Source organism: Parasteatoda tepidariorum, chromosome 7 (assembly GCF_043381705.1).
Source record: "Parasteatoda tepidariorum isolate YZ-2023 chromosome 7, CAS_Ptep_4.0, whole genome shotgun sequence".
Classification (NCBI taxonomy): Eukaryota; Metazoa; Arthropoda; class Arachnida; order Araneae; family Theridiidae; genus Parasteatoda; species Parasteatoda tepidariorum.
The window spans coordinates 25,884,188-25,910,143 of NC_092210.1; the positions used below are offsets into that span (position 1 = coordinate 25,884,188).

At 28.5% G+C, this 25,956-nt stretch overlaps 1 protein-coding gene across 1 annotated transcript; it reads left to right on the forward strand.

The window, feature by feature from the left end:
- Nucleotides 1-3,038: 3,038 nt before the first annotated feature.
- LOC139426000 (retinal-binding protein-like) lies at nt 3,039-17,938 on the forward strand (the record flags this gene model as incomplete). Its single annotated transcript, XM_071183197.1, is given in 5 exon segments — nt 3,039-3,119; nt 8,284-8,373; nt 9,323-9,429; nt 12,241-12,556; nt 16,871-17,938. Coding segments are annotated over 5 exon segments (701 nt in total), but the record flags the coding sequence as incomplete, so codon positions are not given.
- Between the last annotated feature and the right edge of the window lie 8,018 nt (nt 17,939-25,956).

Genomic DNA, 25,956 nt, shown 5'->3' on the forward strand with positions numbered 1-25,956 from the left:
AGTTGAATTAAACTGTAAGTTAGGAAAAGTGGTTACTAAGGCAGCTGTATTAGGTGATTCTCTTGATAAAGGGTATTATTTATTGGGTAACAAAACGGCTGCTCTATTGGAAAATTCGTTTGAAGTCCCAATGATAAGTGCTGTAATGACTCGAAAACAAGAAAAAATGAATGAAAGGAGGGAAGTAGAAAATAAAGATAATGTACAGCTCGGTATAGCCGATTCCAATGAACACATCGTTACTTCTGATCAAACGGCGAAAAGCGATGACTTACTCACTGAAAAGATATTACCTTGTAATAAAGAATTTATTGGTATCGAACTGTTAAATATTTCGCCACAAAATTTCCAAGAATCCCAAAGAGAAAGTGAAGAGTTTAAAATTATTTTTGAAAAGATTCGTGACTCTCCTTTGTCACAGAATAAGTACGAGATTTATAATGAAATTTTATATTTTATGAAGAAAGATAGAAGTGGTGAAAAAAGGAGGCTATTAATGGTACCAGAAAAATTTAGGTTTCAGCAGATGAACCTTCTCATGATGGCATGAAAATGTTGTATCTCATCTAGGAGCTACCAAAACGAAGGATGCGATGGCAAAAAATTTTTAATGGCCAAATTGTTACCGAGATATTGAAGACTTTGTTAAAACATGTGATTTGTGCCAACGGGTTGGAAAATCTAAGAAGGAGTCTATACTTTGGAATGACGAATGTCAAAAGGCTTTCATAACCCTGAAATTGAAGTTATCTGAGAGCCCCGTTCTGTACAGTCCTGATTTTGATAAACCCTTTATAGTACAGTGTGATGCCTCAAACCTTGGAATGGGTGTAGTATTATCGCAAATCAATGATAGAGGAGAAGAACATCCCATACTATATTTATGTAGAAAATTCAGTGAAGCTGAAAGTTGGTACAGTACCGTAGAAAAAGAATGTTTGGCAATTATATTTGCTGTCAAGAAGTTAAAGTGCTACATAGATGGTCCTCACAAATTTATAATTCAAACAGATCATAATCCTTTAGTATAGCTTAAACAAAACACTGGAATCAATTCCCGACTATTACGATGGGCCTTATCCTTGCAGCATTTGAACTTCGACGTTATACATAAACCTGGAACTATGCATATCAATGCTGATAGTTTGAGCCGACTAACTTAGTCATTTGGGCACATCAAGTTGAGCCTGATGTTAACTTTTATTTTCCTATATACAGATAAACAAAACAGTTTTATGTCAGCCTATATAGATCAGTTTTGACAAAATTTTATGTATGTTCCTTTTGCCATTTCCTACTTTTGCAAAGAAAACTCTGTGGAAGGGAGGAGTTAGACTAGCTAAAAGCATCAATTCCTCGAGAGGTAATGCTAAAATGATGTTGCTTGAGAGATACACTCAAGAAGTGATGTTCTTTTTTTTTGTGTAGTTGAGAAAGAGAGTTTTTTTCTGAGAAGAGATATTTCTTTGGGTAATATTTTGTGATTTTCGTGTGAATGTTTAAATAAATTGTTTGGTACAACTCACGTCTTATTTCTGGTTGTTGTGACACAACAGGGGATGGCGTCCAACGATTGTGCACGATATCGAGTAATTTATTGTAGAGGAGTTTAAGAAGGACCAACACCTCGGACCCTTCGCAGGCTGATGTAAGTAAATCACCAGCTCGTCCACGGGCCGCTACCAGTAATGCTTGATCTGTTGGAAATCGTATCTTACAATCATTTCACAGTAGGATAGGAAAGATATAAATTTGGCTCAAAAAATCATAGAATCGTAACATTTTCCGCCAAATGCCAGGAAAAGAACTACAGTTGGAAAACTGAGTTCAAGATACAATACCCACTAGTGGTTGAAACCACGTGCGTTCTGAGAACATTTGATTTTATGAATGTGAATATCTACATAGAGAAAAAAAGTTGGAATTTAAATTTTATAATTAAATTAAAAGCTAAATTTATTACTAGATTTATATTTTATTTTCACTGAATCTGCATTTGACATTTTAATTAAACGTGAGCTACATTTTGTATTATTTTACAGAAGGGGTTTTAAAACATTAGCATGTATGTTTAATTGGCAAAAATTAAAATTAAAGGTTCAACATGGTTTGAAAGTTTCTAAAAGTTTTTGCTGGCTTCAATAATTCCTTTTTCCTTGCTCTAAAATTTATTTGCAATTTTCTAGCTCTTTTATGACATCTAATTGTTATTTTATTTATGATTGACAATTCTCTCTGTTACGTATTTATTAACTATCACCCTTCGATTTCCCGAAAAAAAAGTGCTTCCTCTGTGTGTTCCTCTTTTACAAAACAGGAATTCATAGGTTACCTGAAAGATGGCAACAGATTGTAACAAATAACGGAGCATATATAATTGATTAATACTAAACACATATTTTTATAAATGAATTCAAATATTTTCTTTAAAATACGATAGAACTTTCCCTGTAGAACTTTCCCTGTAATTTTCCCTATAGAGCTTTCCCTGCATGCTTTTAGCTAAGTAATGACAACTTCGCATCACTATCAATAATTAAACTTGCTTACAGTAACTATTAAAATTTGTAATTTTTCAGGAACTGCAAGATTTGATTTTATCTTATTTCATTCTATCGCATTTTATTTTATTTAATAATTTTAAATTTCGCTGAAATTTCACTAAAAATATTCAATTTCTGTATGCATTCTTAACATTTCGTTCATACTCGTTTAGTGTTGTCAAAAATAAGTGGATCAGTAGGTAACCTACCTATTTTCTGACACAGTTAACGGCTAATGTCAAAGTTTCATGCGCTGATAGGTCGAAATTTGATTTTGACGAAATATTTTTTCCTTAGCTCAGAAAAACTTAACCTAAACTTAACCAATGCAATACAATAACTAAATTTAAAGCTTACTAAACATACAATAACTTAAATTTTATATTGGGAGCAGTGTATATTTATAAGAAGTAATTTACCTAATACATTTTAATGTCTTTAAATAATCTTAAAATTTAAAACGCTTTTTTTTTACTAATTGTTCTTATTTTACAGTTATATCGGAGTTAATGAATATGGCAAAGTTGTATCAAGATAATTATCCTGAAAGGCTGAAACAAATTGTTGTGATAAATGGTAAGCATGTAATTAAATCATTTCTTCCCTTTAATACTGTTTTTTTGAAGGATCCGTCGACATATCATATGATGAATGAGAATAATATGCTATTTTCACACTATTAACCTTTTTTGAGAATAATATGCTATTTTTATACCTTCTGCGAGTTTGCAACAGTTACTCATGACAATTAGTTCAAGTTTAGCCTCTATAAGGCCAGCGCTGTCTATGCTTATTCTGAAAGTGGTACAAAGTGTCAATACGGGGAAGGCCGCGCTGTTTCGTGAAAATGAAAAGAAGTTTAAGTTCTAAATTTTTTAACCATTTAAAAACTTACTCCAAATATCTATCATCTTATTTAAGGACATAAAAATTTGCAAAAGCTGAGAATGAGGTTCTGATTTTGTTAATTATCATCTAGGTGGTAAAATGTTGCCAACTTTGCGATTCCTAACAATAATATCTTCTAATAACTTTTTAAATATTTAAGTTGTTTGTCCTTTCTAAAGCCCAGATGATTCTTCATGCTAAGATGTTATTTATTGTTTGAAATTGCAGTTTTACTTCAAATGCAAGTCACTGAGGCTTTTTTTTAAATTTTCTTTTGAGAAAGAGCTTCGAATAACCACGTAAAAAAACGTGTTAAACCGTAGCACAGTGCATAAAAAAAGAGATATCGCCCTGAGTATTTCATGTTTTACTGATCGGATTTTCATGCACTAAGTGTCAATCTTAAGGGTACCAGGGGAGCCCTGGGGAAGAGACCTCAAAAATGTTAAATACTTATTGCTAAATATTAATTAACCAACGAATAGAAAGCAAACTTTGTGGAAAACATATATATATATATATATATATATATATATATATATATATATATATATATATATATATATATATATATATATATATATATATATATATATATATATATATATATATATATATATATATATATATATATATATATATATATATATATATATATATATATATATATATATATATATATATATATATATATATATATATATATATATATATATATATATATATATATATATATATATATATATATATATATATATATATATATATATATATATATATATATATATATATATATATATATATATATATATATATATATATATATATATATATATATATATATATATATATATATATATATATATATATATATATATATATATATATATATATATATATATATATATATATATATATATATATATATATATATATATATATATATATATATATATATATATATATATATATATATATATATATATATATATATATATATATATATATATATATATATATATATATATATATATATATATATATATATATATATATATATATATATATATATATATATATATATATATATATATATATATATATATATATATATATATATATATATATATATATATATATATATATATATATATATATATATATATATATATATATATATATATATATATATATATATATATATATATATATATATATATATATATATATATATATATATATATATATATATATATATATATATATATATATATATATATATATATATATATATATATATATATATATATATATATATATATATATATATATATATATATATATATATATATATATATATATATATATATATATATATATATATATATATATATATATATATATATATATATATATATATATATATATATATATATATATATATATATATATATATATATATATATATATATATATATATATATATATATATATATATATATATATATATATATATATATATATATATATATATATATATATATATATATATATATATATATATATATATATATATATATATATATATATATATATATATATATATATATATATATATATATATATATATATATATATATATATATATATATATATATATATATATATATATATATATATATATATATATATATATATATATATATATATATATATATATATATATATATATATATATATATATATATATATATATATATATATATATANTATATATATACACAAAATAAAAATAAAACAATATTTTTTTACCTATTATTTCCCCTTTTTCATTTGTCTATAATTTTTCTTTGCAAAATTTGTTAATTGTTAAATTAGTGTATTTTACTTTTAAACCTAAACCTCACTTTATTTTGCGAGAAGTCGGTAAGTTTTGTTTCTGCTTTATTTTATTTCATACTCTTTTTCAAGTAAAGTTTTTAGCGATATCGATACATTATAAAGAATAGTATTTATCTTAGGATGATTGATCTTTATTCAGAAATATCTCATTAAATTATATCAAAAGATGAGTCCTGAGGAAGACTTTTGGTTTTTTCCCATTAATAGTTTTCAATTTTATACTATTTTATTATTATTATTTGTGTTTATATATATACATATATGAGAGGCTATACGTATTTTTTGCTATTAAGACAATTAAAATTAATTAGTTTCCTGAAAAAAATAACTTGGTGGGAACATAAAGTATTTAAATGGGGTAATTGATGCTTACATACCAGTAACTTTAGTTTTGTAAACGTAGCTTAAAATTTCATTCATGATTTTTTATTGATATTTTATTTCATTTTATTTTTTTATTATTTTTTTTATTTTTTTTTATTTAAACGACTTAAAACTCCTCATGCACCACAAAGTACAGCATGAGGCTTACAGTTGTAAGTAGAAAACAAAAAGAGAAAAATGTACAAATTTACATTAAAAACAAAATTCCGCAAGGCCGCAAGACTTTCAATACTTTTAACTAGTTCTGATAAGACAGGTGGCCAACAAATAGAAAGACGTCTCAAATCAGTCTTTAAATTCATTCGGGCACTCGCATACAGACTACAGTGAAGAAGAATATGTTCAGCATCACCACAAGCACAAATTCCACTGGTCTGCAGATGGAAACGAAATAAATATCTCTTAAAATTTCCATGGTTTGTTAAAATTTGGGTCAATTTAAAATCAGTTGCAAAGAATTTACATTGCAAACGGTGAAAAATGGATGGAAAGAACCTTTTCGTCCAAAGCGACCGAGGCGAAGCAAGAAATTCAGCATTCCAGTCCGCAATGATTTTATCTCTAGCGATGCGCTTCCAGTGAGAAGCTGGATTTTATTGATATTGATTTTATTGATGATGGAATAATTTTTTTTTTAATTTTCAGGGATAAAATGTTAAAAGGATATATGTTTCAAGGATAAAACGTTTTTTTAAACCGTTTAAAGCGATTTTCGCTTGCTTATTCGTATTTCAGTATAGAAATTTAAATGAAATATTATATTAATCGAAAGTTTTTAGTAGCGAATTTTAAGAATCAACATATGCTTAAGTTATTATAATGTAGCAGCTGTTACGCAACTTCCCACGAAAGGAAATATATTGATTTCAATTTCAACTATTTTCAAGATATAGTTTCTTAAGGTCCCATTTATTAAACCTATTTATTCAAATGCTAAAATACGTGTTGTACAGTGCGTAAAAATAAAACCACTCTGAATAACTTTTTCTCTAATGATCTGATTTTCACGTTCTAGGACTCAGCTAGAGAGGGTGACCTCAAATATGCTAATTAAAAAGTGCAGACGATATTTCAAGTTACGAAATAAGATACCGCACTTTCGTATGTACTTTCTCTGAATAAAACGTACTTTCTATGAATAAACATACCTTTTTTTCGACGGATTCGGATTTTTAACGTACAAAATGTAGGGGGTAGCCGCAACCTGGGAAATATGGTCCTTATAGTTTGGTCAGAAGAACGTTCCAAAGTTTGGACTCCTTAATGTTAATTTAACTTTTTGAGCATTTCGCTATATCTCCTGAACTTTTTAAGCGAGTTAAAAAAAAATTACACGCAGTTATAAAATTAGTTTATCCAAAGATAATTCCATGCGGAAAAAAAAAACATTTAATAATGCTAAATTACCTTTTAGAAGAACATTTATTATTTTCAATTTTTTTTATTTAAGAATGATGAGGAAAGTTTCACTTGTAAGGTACACAATTTTTGCATCATTCTAAAGAATGTAATTTTACATAGCAAAACTCATAATTTGTGCAAAAATTGGTCGAATAGTTCCTGAGAAACTGAATTTCAAAAACGTCATATACTTAAATGCAATTTTTTTAAATTTTTCCCCTCTGTAGCCCTTATAAAAAGTTTTAAGGGTAAAAATAATTCTTTACATATCTTCATATCAAATTCATGGATAGGAGATTATCGGGAGGGTTTCCCAGAAAACAATTGGTGATGAGGAAAAATTGGGTTCATATTCGGATTAATGAAGTTCATTTTCAGAAAAATCAAGAGGAGTTAACCATCATATTTCTTTTTTTCAAGAGGCGTGCAGATTAATTTAATTATATTGAAACAAAATGTCAAAACAATTTTAGTTTTTTTTTTTAGTTTTTTATTTCCAATGTGTTTTGTCTCGATTTACCACCATTTTAAAAAAAAAACAGAACAAAAAGTTTTCCCCGCCACACCCAAGAAAGTAGGGGTGGAAGATCGACTATGGTGTCATTAGAGAGCTTTAAAAAAATATTGGATGCTCCTAGTTCCACTTTTCAATTCGATGTATATTTCTCGAGATATTTGACCATTTACAAAACTTTTCTTACTTTTATATTAGATATTATTAATTTTTCTCATGAAATTTTCACACTATTATTTTTTATTCTGGCTATCACAAGATACCATTAAAAAAGTTAAACCGCACAAAATACATCCCCTTTTACAAGAACATTTAACTTGATGGTTAGTCGTATAAATATAAATGTAAAAAAAAACTGTTCGTTTAAAAGTTAACTTTCTGAATGTTCCAACTTTCAATTCTCCTGAGCAGTAAATTTTACAACCTTTATTGTTCTTTGGAAACAAAAGTTTCTTTTATATTCAAATTGTAATTGTTGAAACTTAATACCTAAATTATACGAGTAAGCTTAAATCATGCTAATCATGCTAATCATTGTAAACAAAAGTTCAAAAGCTTCCTGAGTATTCAAATTGTAACTATTGATAATTCTCTCTAAAATTAAACGAATAAGCTTAAATGATGCTAACCATTTATTCTATTTCCATGTAGTTCCAAGTTATTTCGCCATTTGCTTTAACTTCATCAAAACCGTTTTGGCAGCATCAATTCTGAATAGGATACAAATATATGGATCACCAGGTAAGTTGTATAAACCTCATTTTTTGATTATTATACTCTCAGGGTTACGCGATTTCCGCACTCTTCAAATTTTTCCTCTCTCCCTTATTAGGTTAGTTCCGTGGTAACTGATGTTACATTTTGATATATTTTATTATTTTTTACCCTTTTTCCTTTGATAATTATTTAATAATTTTTTAAGAAAAACTATATGGGGTGTTTGTCAATAATATTATTAAACACATCAAAAAGGAAGAAAATTATAAATGTTTAATTTGGAATAAAAATATAAAATGACGATACATAGTAAAACACATTTTTACTTAGAAATTTTCCTTGTTATATGCGTAATAATGAGATGGAGCTTATTTTAGATTTATTTTATAAAAACTTCAAATTAACAGGAAACATTCAAATACATGAATTAGCACTTAGAAAGGGGCAAATACAGAAAAGGCTCTTGTGACTTATGTTGCAATTTTTATGAGACTGATATTACGAATACAAAGTATATAAAAATCTTAATAAACTAGTTTTATTATTATTGTTATGAAATATTTAAAAACTGAATTTTTCCATCTACAATAGCTAATAATAAAACAAAGAAATTTTTTGATGAAGGGATGCGGTTAAATGCTGTTTTCTTGTTATATCACCCTTTGTATTATGCAATTTCCCACCACAGATTCGGAAACCTTTACTCTCCCACTAGGGCTCTTTCTAACTGCCTACCGAAAAATAGGGAGATAAAGCAAAATCTGCAGAAACCATGGTAACGCGGAGGAGAAAAGTATGAGAAGTGGGAAAATCGCGTAACCTTGAGACATCTATTTCATTTACAATGAGTAGACTCATAAAGAACATTAAACCAAAAAGCATCCGACTATACATTTTTCCAACTTATGTAATCACATTTTATGAAAAAGTTTGTTAATAAAAAAAAATCATAAAATCAATGGATATTTTTCAGAGGAATACCAACCCGCATTGCTCAAAATCATGGACGCCTCAGATTTGCCAGCGTTTTTGGGTGGGGAAAAAACTGATCCAGACGGTGATCCTCTCTGCAAATCATTCGTAAGTCAATATTGAAGTTATCCTTCTTACTCAAAGATGTAGCAGGAAAAAATGTTTAGATCAGCTATCCCCAAGTGGTCTTCAGCGAAACCCTATACCTCTGTTAAAGAGTTCAAAGAGTTCCAAGGATTAGGAGACTTTTTTTAAAACATTTTGGAAGCCTATAATTATATTTAGATCGAACCAATTTTTTACTTAACAATTTAGATGTTTTAACGAAATTAAACTAAATTGCCAACAGACAAGACATGTCAAGTATTTTTGGAAAAAAAAATTATTGCATTGAATAAAATACTGGAAGGACTAGCATTTATTGTCGTAATTTTCCCCTTGCGATCTTCAAATCAAAAAGAAGTAACCAAATTCGTTAGTAAAAAAACGAGTTTCCTTAGTAACCATTTTCAATGTTTATTTAAGTTCTTTTTAGGGTTCATTTCAAAGAAAACCATGATTCGACTTGCTTTGTTTACTTTCAGTTTATGCATGTACTACAAAAAACAAATTCATATCTGGACTAGATTCAACTCTGGGACTGTGAATACAAACGTCGGACATAAAATCTAATTTAAGATTATTAGTGATAAAACAATGAAAAAATTACATTCCTCTTGTTAAAGATTTTTAAAATAATATGTAGTCTTACATCTAATAATATGTAGTCTTTTATCCGTTAAAAAAAATTCCCAATTGTCTTCAGTTTTTAAAAATTGGTAGTCTTTCTGTGGTTTTTATATCCACAACTGCAAATGAACTTAATTTATTGCGTCAGGGGTCCGACGGACAAAGGTTGATCATTTAAGGTTTCACTGGTGAAAAAATTTAGAATCGCTGACCTAGATAATCGCTAATAGCAATTCCTGTATAATATAACGGTATTAAGCAATTCCTGTATAATATAAGGGTGATAAGCAATTCCTGCATAACATAAGGGTTGAAGCTGAAGGGTTCCGCAGAGCGAAGGTTGGTCATTTAAGGTTTTACCGGTGAAAAAATTTAGTATCGCTGACCTAGATAATCGCTAATAGAAAGCAATTCCTGTATAATATAAGGGTTGAAGCTGAAGAGTTTCGCCGAACGAAGGTTGATCATTTAAAGCTTTACTGGATTTTTTACCATATAAAGAAACTTAAATTTTAATATTGCTACACTTTTACTATCTTACTCACGTGAGGGAGATGGTGATATTTTACAATCAAAATTTCAACCTTTTCCCAAACAGGTAGCGCACTCAAATTTCTACTAGAGCTCTATACTTGATAATAATACAAGTTTCAGTCACTTTCTGACTATCGCAAGCAGAATTTATAGCAATTTTGTCATCAAAAGTAATTTATCACCTGTAAAATTTCTGAAAGTTTAAAACAATCGCATTTTAACTGCAGGTTAGTGCTACTTGAAAATCTAAATTTCAATCATTTTCTGACTGCTGGTAAATAAATTTATCGCCATTTTATTTCAGATTCGAATTAATCGTCAATCAAAATTTTTACCATTTTCTGACTAACAAGAGATAAAAAAGAGTTGTTGAGCAGTATATTACCATATCACCTACAAATGTTCTATGTACAGTGCGCCAAAACTTTAATAACTTTTTTGTCTAACGATCACAGTTTCACGTAGCATGATCGGCGAGAATGACCTCGAATTTATTAATTTATTAGTAGAAATGACATTAAAACGTATTTTCTCGAAAAAACCTTTTTTTATTCTAATTTCGATTTTGGATCATTAAAATAATACCGCAATTTTTAAATAAATTACCGTAATTTGAACCTTGTGAATCAAATTACGGTAATTTTAACCGTAGTTTGATCCGCAATTTTATACAATATGGGATAAGAAATAGATTAAAAAACTTTTACTGACAAATTTTTGTTGATTAACAGAGCCTCAGAGTCTTGTTAACAACTATTAAACAAATTTCAATTAAGTATGCTTATTACAACCAGATTGTTTTCAAAATATTATTTATGAACATCTTATAAATTCATTAAGCATTGATGAACTTTTACTGGATTTTCATTTGCTGAATAAAAATAGATCATTTTTTCATTGAGTTTTAAAAAATTATTTTATTTATGTTGTCTATATTGTAGCATTGATTCAAAATATATTTTATTATCCCATTGATATTATGCTGCTATAAAAATTCTTTTAATGGTAGGATGATGAGCAAAATTAGTAAAATTATTTTGTTCATCAAAAAATCTAAAAGTGCAAAAGTACTATTTTTTATATTTATTACTTTTAAATTTTTAAATAATATACTTTTTATTTTCTACTCATATTTTTTAACTTCAAGTACTTGCACTTTCACTCGTTATTTTCTGGCGGTAACTTTTCAAACGTAATTAATAAAAGTATTCAAATTTTTAAAAACATTTAAAAATAATATTTCCAATGGAAAAGCGTGCTAAACAGCAGTGAATCAGAAAGAAATTGAAACAATAGAAACAATGAAATATGAAGAAAAAAATGTGTGAATCTTTATGTTTTACAATGAAAAAATGCTTATATTTTATATTATGTATTATATTATTTTCCTGGGCTTTGGCAAAACCTTTAGGGTACAGAGAGAGAAATTTTAGACTTTTGTCTTGCTCTCTCGATAGAAAAGGTTTTGCTTTCATGTCTTCCGGAGCTGGTACCCCCTGAAGACGTCAGTTTCGGTAGTCATATTTATCCATTTTCTTATATTTCGTTGCTTCTATTATTTTCTAACATAACATACTTTTTTTTAAAAAAAGAAAGTAAAGTAACTTGAAGTTAAACAAAAAAACTTATGATTATAAAAGATTGGTTTTCTTTTAGATAAGGCATGGAGGTCAGATACCATCTAAATTTCATGTGAACAAAGCAAAAGACACATTAGCCAAGTGCAAGGAAGCGAAGAAACTTATCATTCCAAGAGCAGCTTTTTCAGAAATTGAACTTAATTGTAAAGAAGCTAATTCTGTGATAGAATGGGAGTTCGAAACAAAGACAAGAGACATTGGCTTTGGACTGTTTTTTAAGGAACTCGAAGCAGAAGACAAAGAAAAAATAATCGAGATAGTTTCCCTGCAGCGTTTAGACGCCGAAAACTTTTCAGAAACAGGAATGTTAAAGTGCGATAAACCAGGAACATGTATGTAACTATTTGTCCCAAATGTTTATGAAATTGCGATAATCCAAGAACATGCATGTAACTACTTATCCAAATTATTTAAGACATTGCGATAATCCAGGAACGTATACGCTGAGCCGTTTATCCTAATTACTTATGATATTGCAATAATCCAGAAACATGTACGTAATTCTTAATCTCAATAAATTATGGTATTACGATAATCCAGGAATGTGTACGCAACTGTTTAACGCGATTGTTTATGAAATTGCGATAATCCAGAAACATGTATGTAATTCTTAATCCTCATAATTTATGACATTATTAAAATCATCGTTTGAATAGTATTGGTTCAACACTCTAACTGTTTGATAACTTTTCTTTATTAAAATAAGTTTAAAAATTGCGCAGTTCTTTTACATATTTCAAATGTCCAGTGCGCAGGAAAATAAACGGATCACGCTTAATAACTATTGATCTAATGATCAGATCTTTACGTTCCAGGACTCAATCTTAATGGTTCTCAGATTGATCTCAAATATGCTAATTAATTAATGCAGACAATAATTTTAGTTACGAAATCAGTCACAAAAACTTACTCTCTCTCTTAATGAACATGCTTTTTTCGGTGGAATTTTTTAACCTTCAGAGAGTAGGGCACAAGCACAATCTGGAAAATGTGGTTCCGATAGTTTGGTCAAGAGAGCGGTCCAAAGTTTGAACCCCTTAATGCTAATTTCACTTTTTATGTGTTTCTTCATATCTCGTGGACTTTTTAAGCGATTTGATAACTTTTTCCTCACAATTATAAAACTTGTTTATCCAAAAGTAATTCCAAGCAAGCTATAACTTTTAGAAAAAATATTCATTATTTTTTATTATTTTATTTAATAATAGTCAACAAACTTTTGAATTATGATGCATACAATCCCTTACATCAATTTAGAAGAATGCAATTTTAAATGGAATAATATAAAATTTGAACGAAATCCGGCATTCCTAAGAAATCGAATTTTGAAATTCGAATATTTCAAAAGTACGTTTTTGCGTCTGATTTTGCAAGTAACTTAAATATCATCTACTTTAATTAACTGATATATTCAAGGCCACCCCTTTGAACCTTTATAATGATAGTTCTATAACGGGTAAATCTTATTATTAGATCAAAACTTATTCAGTGTGACTTATTTCGCTCACTGTACATGTACTTTAAAGTAGAAATTAAAAAAAATTAAAGTAATTTTTCTTATTCAATATAGAATTAGAAAACAAAGATAAGTTTGACGGAAAAGGAAAATTGTAGAATAATCATCCAAAAGAAAACTTTTGAATATTCTAAATTAAATTTTGATTTATCTTATGAAAGGCTAAGGTAAAATGTTTACATTAATAAAAATATGCAAATGCATTTATTAGAAATGAAGTTTAGCATGATCAATTACAAAACAAGAATCGAGACAAAATCTTACTTAACCATTCTATTTGCACTAAAGGAATTTGATGCAAAGAAGTAATCGTGCATAAGCAGCAAGAGGGTTAAAGTTAGATATAAAGTTGTTTCTATTAACAGTAACGTGGCTTATAGTATTTTATTCACTCTGAAAAAGCAGTTTTTTGCCCTTAGTTTCTACATTTCTAAATAGAAAATGGCGGATAAAAATGAAGTGGTCTTTTTTGTTACTTCATTAACTTCCACTCGAAACCTTAGATTAAATAACTTACTATAATGTATGAATTTTATTTATTTTTTTTTCAAACTTTCTCAAAAATTAACAGCAGCATATGGTCTACACTTCAATAATAATGTTGAAAAATATAAATATAAAACAATATGGTAAATGCAGCATGGATATATATGGCATGGATATGCAGCATGGATATATATAGCATGCAGATAATGGCGATATTTGATCAAAAGCGTGATCATTTCCAAAACATGGAAATGAAATTACAAATATTTTCAAATTATTCCTTGAATGACATTTTTATGTAATGCACACCTTTTAACGTTCTCAGATGCATTTTTACAAGAAGTTCAAAGGGTGTATCTTAAATATACTAATAAATTCGTACTGGTGATAATTTAAATTACGAAATCAAATTCGAAAACACTCTTTTTCTCGGTTTTAGAACTTTTAGTGTCGAAATGTTCAGGCAAGCTAACCTTGATCTGTAAAATATGTTTTAAAATAACTTAAACCGGCGAGCTTTTTGGAACTTTACGAACTTCAATGATAAATTTACGTACTGCGAACACAATAATTTATAATAAATTTCTGTACTCTGTTATATTTCTTGATTTATAAAGCAATTAAAAATGCACATAATGAGACTGGTTTATTCAAAGAAAACTCTATGCAAAAAACTGTTTTTATGTAATTGTTTATTATTTTTAATTATTTAATTTATAATTTTCTAAAACTGTTAGACTTTAAGGTTTTACGTGTTTCAACATCACTTTAAACTGTGGAATTTCCTATGAAAAGTTACATAATATACGCAAATTGGATGAACCAGAAATTGAAACATAAAATAAAGAATTCCACAATAGATTTTTCGTATAATTATGATATTATTCTCAAAATATTTCAATCAAAAATGTTATTTTTCACAGATTACACCAAGAAAAATTAATGGTCAAAGCTCTAAGAATATGGTAAAATTTACGGTGTTTCTGGTCCTATGGGAACACCTAAACTCTGAGAAATTTTTACTGAAACACCTTGGTAATGATTTCGGAAAATCAACACTGTAATTTGGTTTTATAACGTGTGATTAAATTTTGTAAATGTGGTAAAATTTGATAATTTTATATGATACCTTAGAACACGTTAAACAAAACATTTATTCTGTTAAATTTAATTTTTACTTTTGTATATTTTGTTAAATGCATGATAATAAGAACTATAAATTTGAAAACCAGAATTTCTGGTAAACTGTTATCATATGAACGGAAAAATTACCATTTAAATGGTTTAAATACCATATATGGGTGATTCTCACGAAATATGACAATTCACTGTCCCTTGCTCCAAGATCTAATACTATAATACTAAAAGAACTTTTTTTAAAAAAAATTAATAAATAGCATTGCTGTTAGCATTTTAAAATGACTATGCACTAGCATTGACTGTTTTGTATAGTTAAATAATTTAATTGATCTTCAGGATGTCATTTTCCTAGCATGTCCCAAGCAATGTTTCCAATAATAACTAGCTTCAAAACCGGTGTAAGCATTTCTAGAAAATACGCAGACGGAATTATTTACAAGGATTTATTTACAAGGACGGAATTATTTATAGTTTTTTCTGTCAACAATTTGTTTGTCCCAAGAAAATCTGTCATTTTCCTGGCTACTTTTATTTAGTGGTTTATAACCAAAATAGATAGAGCCAGCAATCAATATCTTATGTTAATAGATTGATTAGATGCCCTCCTATATGAACATGTCTTGTTGCATGAATAAAGAACCAACGTTCCGGTTCAAAATCTATTTCAAAAAATTTTTCAAGATGAGTAGGTTTTTGTGTTGTAATTTTCCTGGCTTCTTGAAATCATTAATAACATAAAAAACATAGATTTATCTGAGTTATTTTAAGAAATCCTTTGTTTTCTGCAGAATGTAGACGTCTTAGGCCAAAATATTAAATTAAAGTCGAGTTCTGTGCTATAAAATGGCGAATTTGTCATTATCCTGGCTGTCATTTTCCTGGCTTATGAATTCCAGGACATTGAAGGTTTACCAGAATTTTTTTTAACTGATATTACTGTAAGGAGGAAAGCAAATATTAACCAAATACCAAACTTAAGTATAATTGTAACATGGTTGGATGTAATCAAAGTTATTTATTTATTTAATGATTGATTATTATACACAATTTTATTCTGTACATATCAGCAACAAAAAAAAATTGTATTCTTTCTACAGTGGATAAAAAGAATTAATTTAAGCAATTTATGGTCCATCTAACATAAAGGCTTAAGTTGAGTTACTCACTATTAACTTAAAATGACTGTTTTTTAAACTTCTAAGCCAATATGTCATTTTCCTGGCATTCAAGATTTGGTGAATTTCTATTTTACTTTTTTTCTCGAGTAAATGTCAATAAACTACACTGCTGTCTGTGAGATATTAATAAATGTAACTAAAGAAGCATACAAAAAAAATTTTAGATTAGTTTGAAGACTTTAAATTTGAAGAAATTTTTTAGTCCAAAATGTCATGTTTAAATAGAATCACCCATCATGTCAACAATCATGTCAAATAGAATTGTATAATTTTAAAAATTAATTTATTCAAAATTCGTTTAATGCTTTTTTATATAACGCTTTCAGATATACTCTTGTTTGACAACTCCTACAGCTGGATAAGGTCCAAAGAAATCTACTACAAAGCAACTGTTAGAAGTCCAAAAGACTACGAGAAAGAAATGGCATCTTAAGCAACACTAGACTGTCAATTTCTGCTTGTGATATTTTATCTGTATATTTTTGAAGCAGATATAATATACTGTATATCACAGTCATGGTATTATTTTGCTCTAAGAACATAACAACAGTGCATTGCTATTCGAATAAAGGAATTCAGTTTGATACGATAGGAAATAATATTTATATTCGCCTTGGCTTCAGATATACAAACAAAGATACTTGGTGACTCGATTAATTTTGATGCAGATAAAAATTATTTATTAAATTCGTTAAAAAAATTGTTTAAATGACGTGTTTTGTAATAGAAATTTGAAAAATAATAATCGATGTATAATCTGATTAATTAAATTTTTAAGTGATTTGATAACTAAGCAATTAACGTTTTCCTGAAATTGATTAATATACGACTTAATACGTATTTCTTAAATTGTAGAAGCACCTTAACAATTATAAAGTTTTACGACGATTGTGAAACAAACCTATATGCTAGTCACTTAATTAAATAATTTTATATGAAATTGGAAAAAACTGAGCTTATCTACAAAAATATATGTTACAGTATTAAATAATTAATTCAAAAAATAAATATTTTAAACATTAACTGTTGAAAAATAAGCAAAATAAAGATTATCTGTAATGAATGATAGGTTTTTGTTATCATATTTCAGACAACTATTTTATCAGTTTAGCAAAATAAAGCAAAGTTACAATTATAAATAAAAATTTTAATTCAAAAAAGCTCCTTTACTAGTTTCTCGAAATTTATAAATTAGCAAAACTCTTCATTACACTTCAATGCTATTATTTAAGAAACTTATTTCTGATTTTTTATTTTTAATAAAAATTTATTATACTGTTATGTGATAATAACTCATCGAGACCACTTCTACTTGCTGCTTGCAAGCACCTTTTAAATTATACTGGTTGATGGAAATTAAATACTGAATAATAAAATATATATTTTCGACAAAAGTCTGTGCAAGTTGTTTTCTTGGAAGTTAGTTTATTTTTACGGATTTCTTATTATTTTTTTGTACTAAGTGGGGTTCGATGCACCTCTGCTTGCAAGATTTTTTTGCAAATGATTTTGTGTTTTGCTTTTTTTCAGTGCAAAGAGAAACTTTTAAACGATGTTCGTAATTTTTTTTAGATACTTCTAAATTCCTTTGTGTCACTTATTATTCGAAAGTTCAATAATATTTTAGAGTAAAAACAAATTTTAGACAACGAAAAGATTCATATAGCAACTATACTAAGCAAATGATAACCACAAGAATTTTGAAAAGAAAAATACACAGTCATGTCACATTAATGTGACCACCACCTACTTTCGACGTCAACGTGAAATAACCAATCACAGAAGGTAGGTGGCACCACATTACAGTGGAGTGTATATATAGGATGTCCTAGGGCTTCGGAAAGCATTTCAATCGTTGACGCAATGCAGAAACGTAGAGATTTATCCGACGTCCAAAAGGGTATGATTATTGGCTTTAGGGCCAAGGATAGAAGCATTTCGGAAACTGCTAATTTTGTGGACTGTTCGCGTGCCGCCGTGGTAAAAGTATACCGTGCATGGCAAAATGGCACTATCCAAAATAAGCGGCATTGCACATGTGGTGCACCTCGGGCTATAGATGACAGAGGCGAGCGAAGGCTACGGAGATGCGTTCCGGCGAATAGACGTGCAGCTGTTGAGCAACTGACAGCCCAGATGAACCAAGGGGCTACCACGAGTGTATCCTCAACAATTGTTCAGCGAACGTTGCTGCGCATGGGTCTCCGCAGAGACGCCTGGTTAATGCACTTATGCTGACAGCTGTTCATCTCCGACGAAGACTGTAATTTGCACGCCAGAACCGCAACTGGACGTCTACAGAGTGGTGACATGTGGCTTTTTCCGATGAATCACGTTTTACGCCCCATCGGACAGATGAACTTTGGCGTATACGGCGTGAAAGGTTTGAAAGCAAACACCTTGCAATGATTGCCGGAAAGATCCAGGCTGGAGGAGAGAGCATTATGGATTGGAGAATACTTTCCTGGCATTCACTGGGTTCACTCATCATTGTGGAAGACGTGATGGATCAGCGCAAGAACGCATCTGTTCTTGCGGACCAAGTCCACCCCTACATGCGAATGATTTTTCCTCAGAATGAAGGCATATACCAGCAGAACAATGCGAGGTGTCATACAGCTCGCAGTGTATGTGCGTGGTTCGAATAGCACCAGGATGAGTATACCGTACTCCCCTAGCTAGCAAACTCACCGGATTTAAACCCAATCGAATATCTGTGGGACCACCTCGATCGGGTTATTCGCGCCATGTAATCTCGCGCAGCTGGCCACGGCACTGGAGTTGGCATGGCTCAACATCCAGTGAACACCTTCAGAAACCTAATTGACTCTCTTCCTGCACGTCTCGCAGCAATCCGCTCTGACAAAGGTGGTTATTCTAGCTTTTGACAGGTGGTTACATAAATGGGACTGGACTGTGTGATAGTGATAATAGTCTAATTACGATATTTTCCTTAATTCATAAAAATAAGATATATTTGCTAATCAAACTTATGTGTAGCACACGAGAAACTCGAACAAGACTAAACAGAGCTGAATCTGTTAAAATTATACACGTTGAAATCACTTAACACGGCTCACTTAGACGTAAAAAATAAAATGCAACTACCATTATTGCACATTTAAAAACATGCATACATACAAATCATTCAACAAATCAATCAATCAAATCCCATTCATTCACAAACAACGACTAACTTTAGATTGCATTACTTCTGGCGATAAAAAAAATACGGGCCGGCAAGCAAGATTTTCGAAAGAGAAAATAAGTCTCGTTTTGTTCAAGTGAGAAAGAAATTAGCAAAATTTTATTCTATTATAGGTGTTTAGATTTTAATTACACCTTTTTAAGTCGTGTATGAAAGCTTGATTTAGTGTCAACCTGGAATAAAGTGTTCCGTTCATTCAATTTTTTCAATTGTTCAAAATTTAATTCGGAGAGAAATTACACCACAATTTTTAAGTGCAGAAAAAAGACGCAATTTAACTTAATATACCATTTTGGAGTAAAAACTTTTAAGATTTCAACTGTTTTCTTTAAAAGAGAGCATCTTTGTTTGAAGTAAGTTCAAATAAAAAAAATAGTGAATGATACTTACGTAAAATGAGTTTTACACATCTATTTTTGAAGTTTGGAATGCTAAAAAAACTTTTATCACATACACCTAAAGATTGTTTTGCGACCCAAGCTCATTGTTCAACTATGATAACAAGAATTACATTCTTCTCAATAACCCAGTACTAAAATAAATTTAATCCTAGAAAGTTTCGCAAATTAAAAAATGCTCCAAACACAAAAAGAAATGCTAGACTGCGAAAAATTCGGTATTTTAGTAAATATACTTTAAGATAGCGGCTGTATTTTCCAAAAACGAATGTATTTTTGTTTGCATTATATTAATTAAATAAATGAATAATGTATGAGATGTACGTAAAATAAATTATTTTATGTATCATTTTTGAAATGTGGAGTAGTAGAGTTTTGAGAAAGACAACCCAAGTTCAAACTCTAGTTATGATTTCTAGAATCATATTTTGCTTATGAACACAGCGACAAAATGTTCACGACCAAAATTAATTACTAATTGTCAAGATAATGAAGGAGAGAAATATCATATTACTATTATTTATTTCAATTAAAAAAAAAACATTTGTTTTTTGTTAGATTTGAAATTGAGAAAAAACTACATAGTCCAACTGACGTGTGCTGCCTTTTATTAAAATAAATGGAAAAAAATAATAATTATTGTAAAATTTTTATGAGTTTTAGAACCATCCTTAATAATAAATTCTAAGCATAAATAAGTTAAATAAATTACTTGTAAAAAGGTAATTAGCCTCTAGCTTATAAGAAAATTTAAATGTCCCATGTTTTTCACAATTAAGGCTTGAAAGATAATCATTACAGGTTTTTTTTGTCAAAGAAGTAATTAACCATTTATAAAAACTTATAATATCAGAATAACTAAAAATAATTTCAAAATGTAACTTTTGTTTCTGAGAATAGCTGTCATTATTAGGATATAAAATTTTTTTTCAAGATTTTTCTACTAAGAAGCGTTTTCAAGTTAATAAACCTCAGAAAAAAAAGACCACTTGTTTTTAAAATGTGAAAATTAAAATTATAGTTCCTTTAGCTCATTTAACCAAATAATCTATCGTTTTTTTTTGTTTCTGATCCCAAAATTATTGTCAGTATATTTATTACGAGTCATTACAAAGTTCATCATAATTGAAACACATACTGAATAAATTAAAATTTCTTTAATTATTTATAACGAGCTATGAAACTAAGCGAATGTTTAATAATCTATTATTTATTAGAATTTGGTCCTAAATAGGCTTAATATTTAAAATACCATTTTTATGGTGTTTTGAAAACATGGTAATAAGATTTTTAAAAAAATGATAATAACAGTTTCAAGCACTTTTATTTTAATTAGAATAGATCCGGCCTACCAGTTTGCCAAATTTTATCGAGATCGTAATAAAAACGTGAATCTATATATAAAAGAGTGATGAACAAACAACAAATAAGCAAACAGTCAGTTGTGGATGTTTGATAACTTAAATTGTCTTACTGTTATTCATATCTATCGTTATTAAGAGCGTCGATAAAGTACCTAAAAGCAGTGCTTGGAATTTAAAGTAAGAAGAAGTAATTTACTTTTTCGTAAACACGATAAGAGAGAGATAAGTTAATGGGATTTCAAATTCAAACGTGGGATAGCGTAGCGCCATAATTAAGTAGCATTATTTAGAAATTTTGACCACATTGTTGTTCTTGAAATTTTTAATCACTTCAATCACTGACTGTATTAAAAAAAAACATCTGTATAATTTGATAGATTGCAACACATTAAGCAGTTTTAAAAATAGGTTCCTCCTTCTTCTATAAACCAATCCAGAAAGAATTAGGCATCGAAGGCATTGCCACAGTAGAAATATTCCAGAACGTTCTTCAGATCCTTGTAACAAGGAACTTGACTTTGTAATTGATTTCCAACTGACGTGTCAGAGAGCCACGTAAGGACTTTAGAGCTGGTAAACAACCATTAACATCTTTGAATGATCAAGAAGAAGGTTAAATGGCAAGACCCGTTGTCGTGGTAAAGTTTCCATTCCCCACATTGAAACATGTTTTGAAATATTTATTGACCGTGCCATGAAATGGACACTCAAAGGACGGTCTTATTCATAGACAAATAAAAATTAGAATTTGGTGGGCAACAGCTATGTATAGAACTTAACAATTTCTGTCTCATCCTTCTTCCCCGACAACACAAGAAAATCAATAAAATTACATTATATCTATGAAATTAATGACTGTCTGTTTGTTTGTCCTTTTCAGACTTCAGCATTATCTGACCAAGAGCGTTGAAATTTGGCATGCTGGTAGTTAAAAGCGTTGAGAAAGTCTCTGTAGACATTACAACATTCTACTATATGAGCCGTTCGAGCAGAAATAGCGAAAATCGAAATGGAATTTTTTGTTTAGTTAAGTATTAGCCATAGTCTAAAATTTAGTTAAAAACTATTCTATTTTTTTTTTCAAATCAATGATATTTGCTAGCTTATAGCTTTATTTGATCGAAAAAAATGTTTATTGTACGTACTTTCATATTTTTTATTTTATTTATTTATTTCGTTATCTTTTTTACTATATCAAATAAATTCAATTGGGTATTTCAGATGAAGCAAGTGCCTAACCATGTGATTTAAATCAGATTTAATTGGATACTTGTAAGCTACGTCACGCGCGTGTGTTGAACCTGATTCGCTTCTGAATCGAAAAATGCCATGATTTACTACTTACCTTACAGGCATCCAAATGAGCTACGTTAACGTGGTAGCAAGATAGACTACGCTACCTAATTTGCATTTCTAAAGTTATCGAGACTACATATTTATTTATTTTTTTTACATTAATTCGCTTAAAACATGTTTTATCAAGTTAAATAATTCAATTAGTCACAAAAAAAAATTGTCACGTATTGAGAAGTAAAAATAATGGGAAAATTGAGCCAATTTACTTAGAAGAAACGTTAAAAATGGCCATGTTATTATTGACGCCAATATTGCTTAATTAAATTTAGTAAGAGATGCATAATGAAATGAAAAAATAAGCTATACGCTAAAAAGCTTAATTTATGTAGTAAAGGTACTTAATTTATGTAGTAAAGGTGCATCGTTTTGAGGAACCGTAGAAAAGCGCCGTATTGTTTTTATGCCAATGATATTTAATCACCGTTGGTAATATGTATTAATAGAAAAAAAATAGCCTATGTACTAAAGAGCAAAATTAATAGAAAAAAGATACTTATGCGCTTAGGAGAACAGTAAAAAATCATCATATTATGGCTGACACCAATACTTTTTTTAATTATTGGCAATATATATTAATTAAATATAGAAAGAAAAAAAAACAATTTTCTAAACAGCAAAAGTTAATGGAGAAAAGGTACTTATTCATTTAGAGGAGCTGTAGAAAATCCCCATATGCAGATGACGCTTCATTAAATTTGGCAATGCGTACTGTTGATATTATTGTAATTGGGTATAATATAGCCTACGTCACAGGTTGTGTTGTTCCTACTAAATTTAACCCATGAACGGCATTTTCTGCGAGCCTAACTTCAAGCCACAAATAAACAAACGAAGTGTTCGATCGTTTAAATAGCTGCTCGCCAGGTTTTATTGCATTATAAAGAAAAGTTATTGAAACTAAATACAACTAAATAAACAACAACAACTAAATAAACAACAACAACTAAAACAAATAACAACAACTACTAATAACAATAACTAAATAAACAACAACTAAATTCCATTCGTTTAGCATTGCGTCATATGTTGTTCCTACTAAATCGAAGTAGTTGTGTTTTTTTCATATTATACCCAATTGACGCAATTTAAATAAACTTAGTTGTCATTTAAGTTTATATATTGTAAAATACATAAACTTTAATGATAACTATGTAAAATGCCCAACACAAATTTATTTAAACATTCTAATTCTTAAACCAGTACCCTAATTCGTAACAACACCTTAATTAGTTTTAAACAATACATTCATTATTTTCACCGTCTAGCTGCTTCCCTCGCTTGAGTACTTTGATTTCAGTTTTAATTATTTTCAAGAGACATCAGAGAAATTTTATGTATTGAATTTTAGTTGTAATTTAAAGTCTGCCAAATATATGTTACCGTGAACGATGACTGAAATCCGGAGAATGTCGATATTCAATGGCAACATGGCCGGTGATAGACATTTATTGGCGATTTTGCACGCATCTATCTTAGCCATGAAAATAGGAAAAAGCCACGCTTTTTTGATGACTCCAGCTATTTATGTAGGGATTGTGAAAGGGAAATGGTTGCAAGAATACCCTTAACTTAATTAAACATTATTCAAACGGGGAAATTAGGATATTTCTATTTGTTAAAAAATATGATGCCATTTAGACTATAGGGAACTTTTGGGATATTCTTAATGAGTATATTTCTATAAATTATTACCCGCTAAAAATCTTGAATATTAATGGAATCTTGAATATTATTGACTCTCAGTGAAAGAATGACTTCCTACGTCTTAAAATTAATAAGCAAACTTAATTTTAAGCTCATAATTTAATATAGAAAGACAATTGAATTAGAAAATAAAGTAAAACAAAAAAAAATAATGAAAAAAGTAAAGATCTTTTTCAGGATACATTTCTTTGCATAGTGATATTTCGAAATAAAGAATAATTATCCCAAGATAAAAATTATTCTTTATAATGAATCTATATCACTAAAAAATAAAAATGCTTTAAAAATATATAGACAGTTAACAAAAATTCGCTAAGAAGAAAAAAATAAAATTGTTCTTATAGTTATACTCTAAGCTCGCAAGTTATACTCTAAGTGTATCAAATAAAATAATTCTTAAAAAATATATTTGGGAAAAATATGAAATTTATTATATTTCAGTGCTGCCATCTATGAAATAAATACTTTGATAATATTAATTGGAAAATTTAACCAACGAAACCCATAATAGGAAAAAAAATTTATAAAAACTATATAATATATATATTCTTCGGCCTCGAAAAATGCTCAACCACCAATACTGTTATGACCATGCTCGGCCCCAATAATGTTGATGTTTGAAATTACTATAGCTATTTTTGAAAGGATCAAAAATAAATCTATATAATTAAATCGAGACAAAATTTTTATTTTTATAAAAATGCTAAATTATTTTAAATAAATACTTAGAGTATAACTTGCTGTTCAATGCTATTTAAATTATTACTTAAGAAAACTTAACAAAATGAATCTAAATAATTGCTATATGTAAAACTAATTTTTTAACACTACTGAAAGAATTACTCAACACAACCTAACAAAATTTATCATAACTATAGTGTGACCAATGGAGAGAGAAATTCCTAGAGGACTATCTTGAATTGACCGCGAGCAGTAGCATCATGCCAAGGATGCTGAATACAGTTAATCTCAATTCTGATGGGATGAACTACAAAAAACGTGTTTTGCTTAATTTAATAAAGTTGAGTAACCGGGAAGGGCAACAAATAATCTACATTGTATATTGTATGTATTTTGTATATATACAATAAAATAAATAATTTATGTGTGTATCTTTATACAAAAATTGCGAGTTTTGCGTAAGCTCCTGAAGTACGACGCTTAACATGAAGCTAAATAAGTGCAATTGGGTATAATATAGCCTACGTCACAGGTTGTGTTGTTCCTACTAAATTTAACCCATGAACGTCATTTTCTGCGAGCCTAACTTCAAGCCACAAATAAACAAACGAAGTGTTCGATCGTTTAAATAGCTGCTCGCCAGATTTTATTGCATTATAAAGAAAAGTTATTGAAACTAAATACAACTAAATAAACAACAA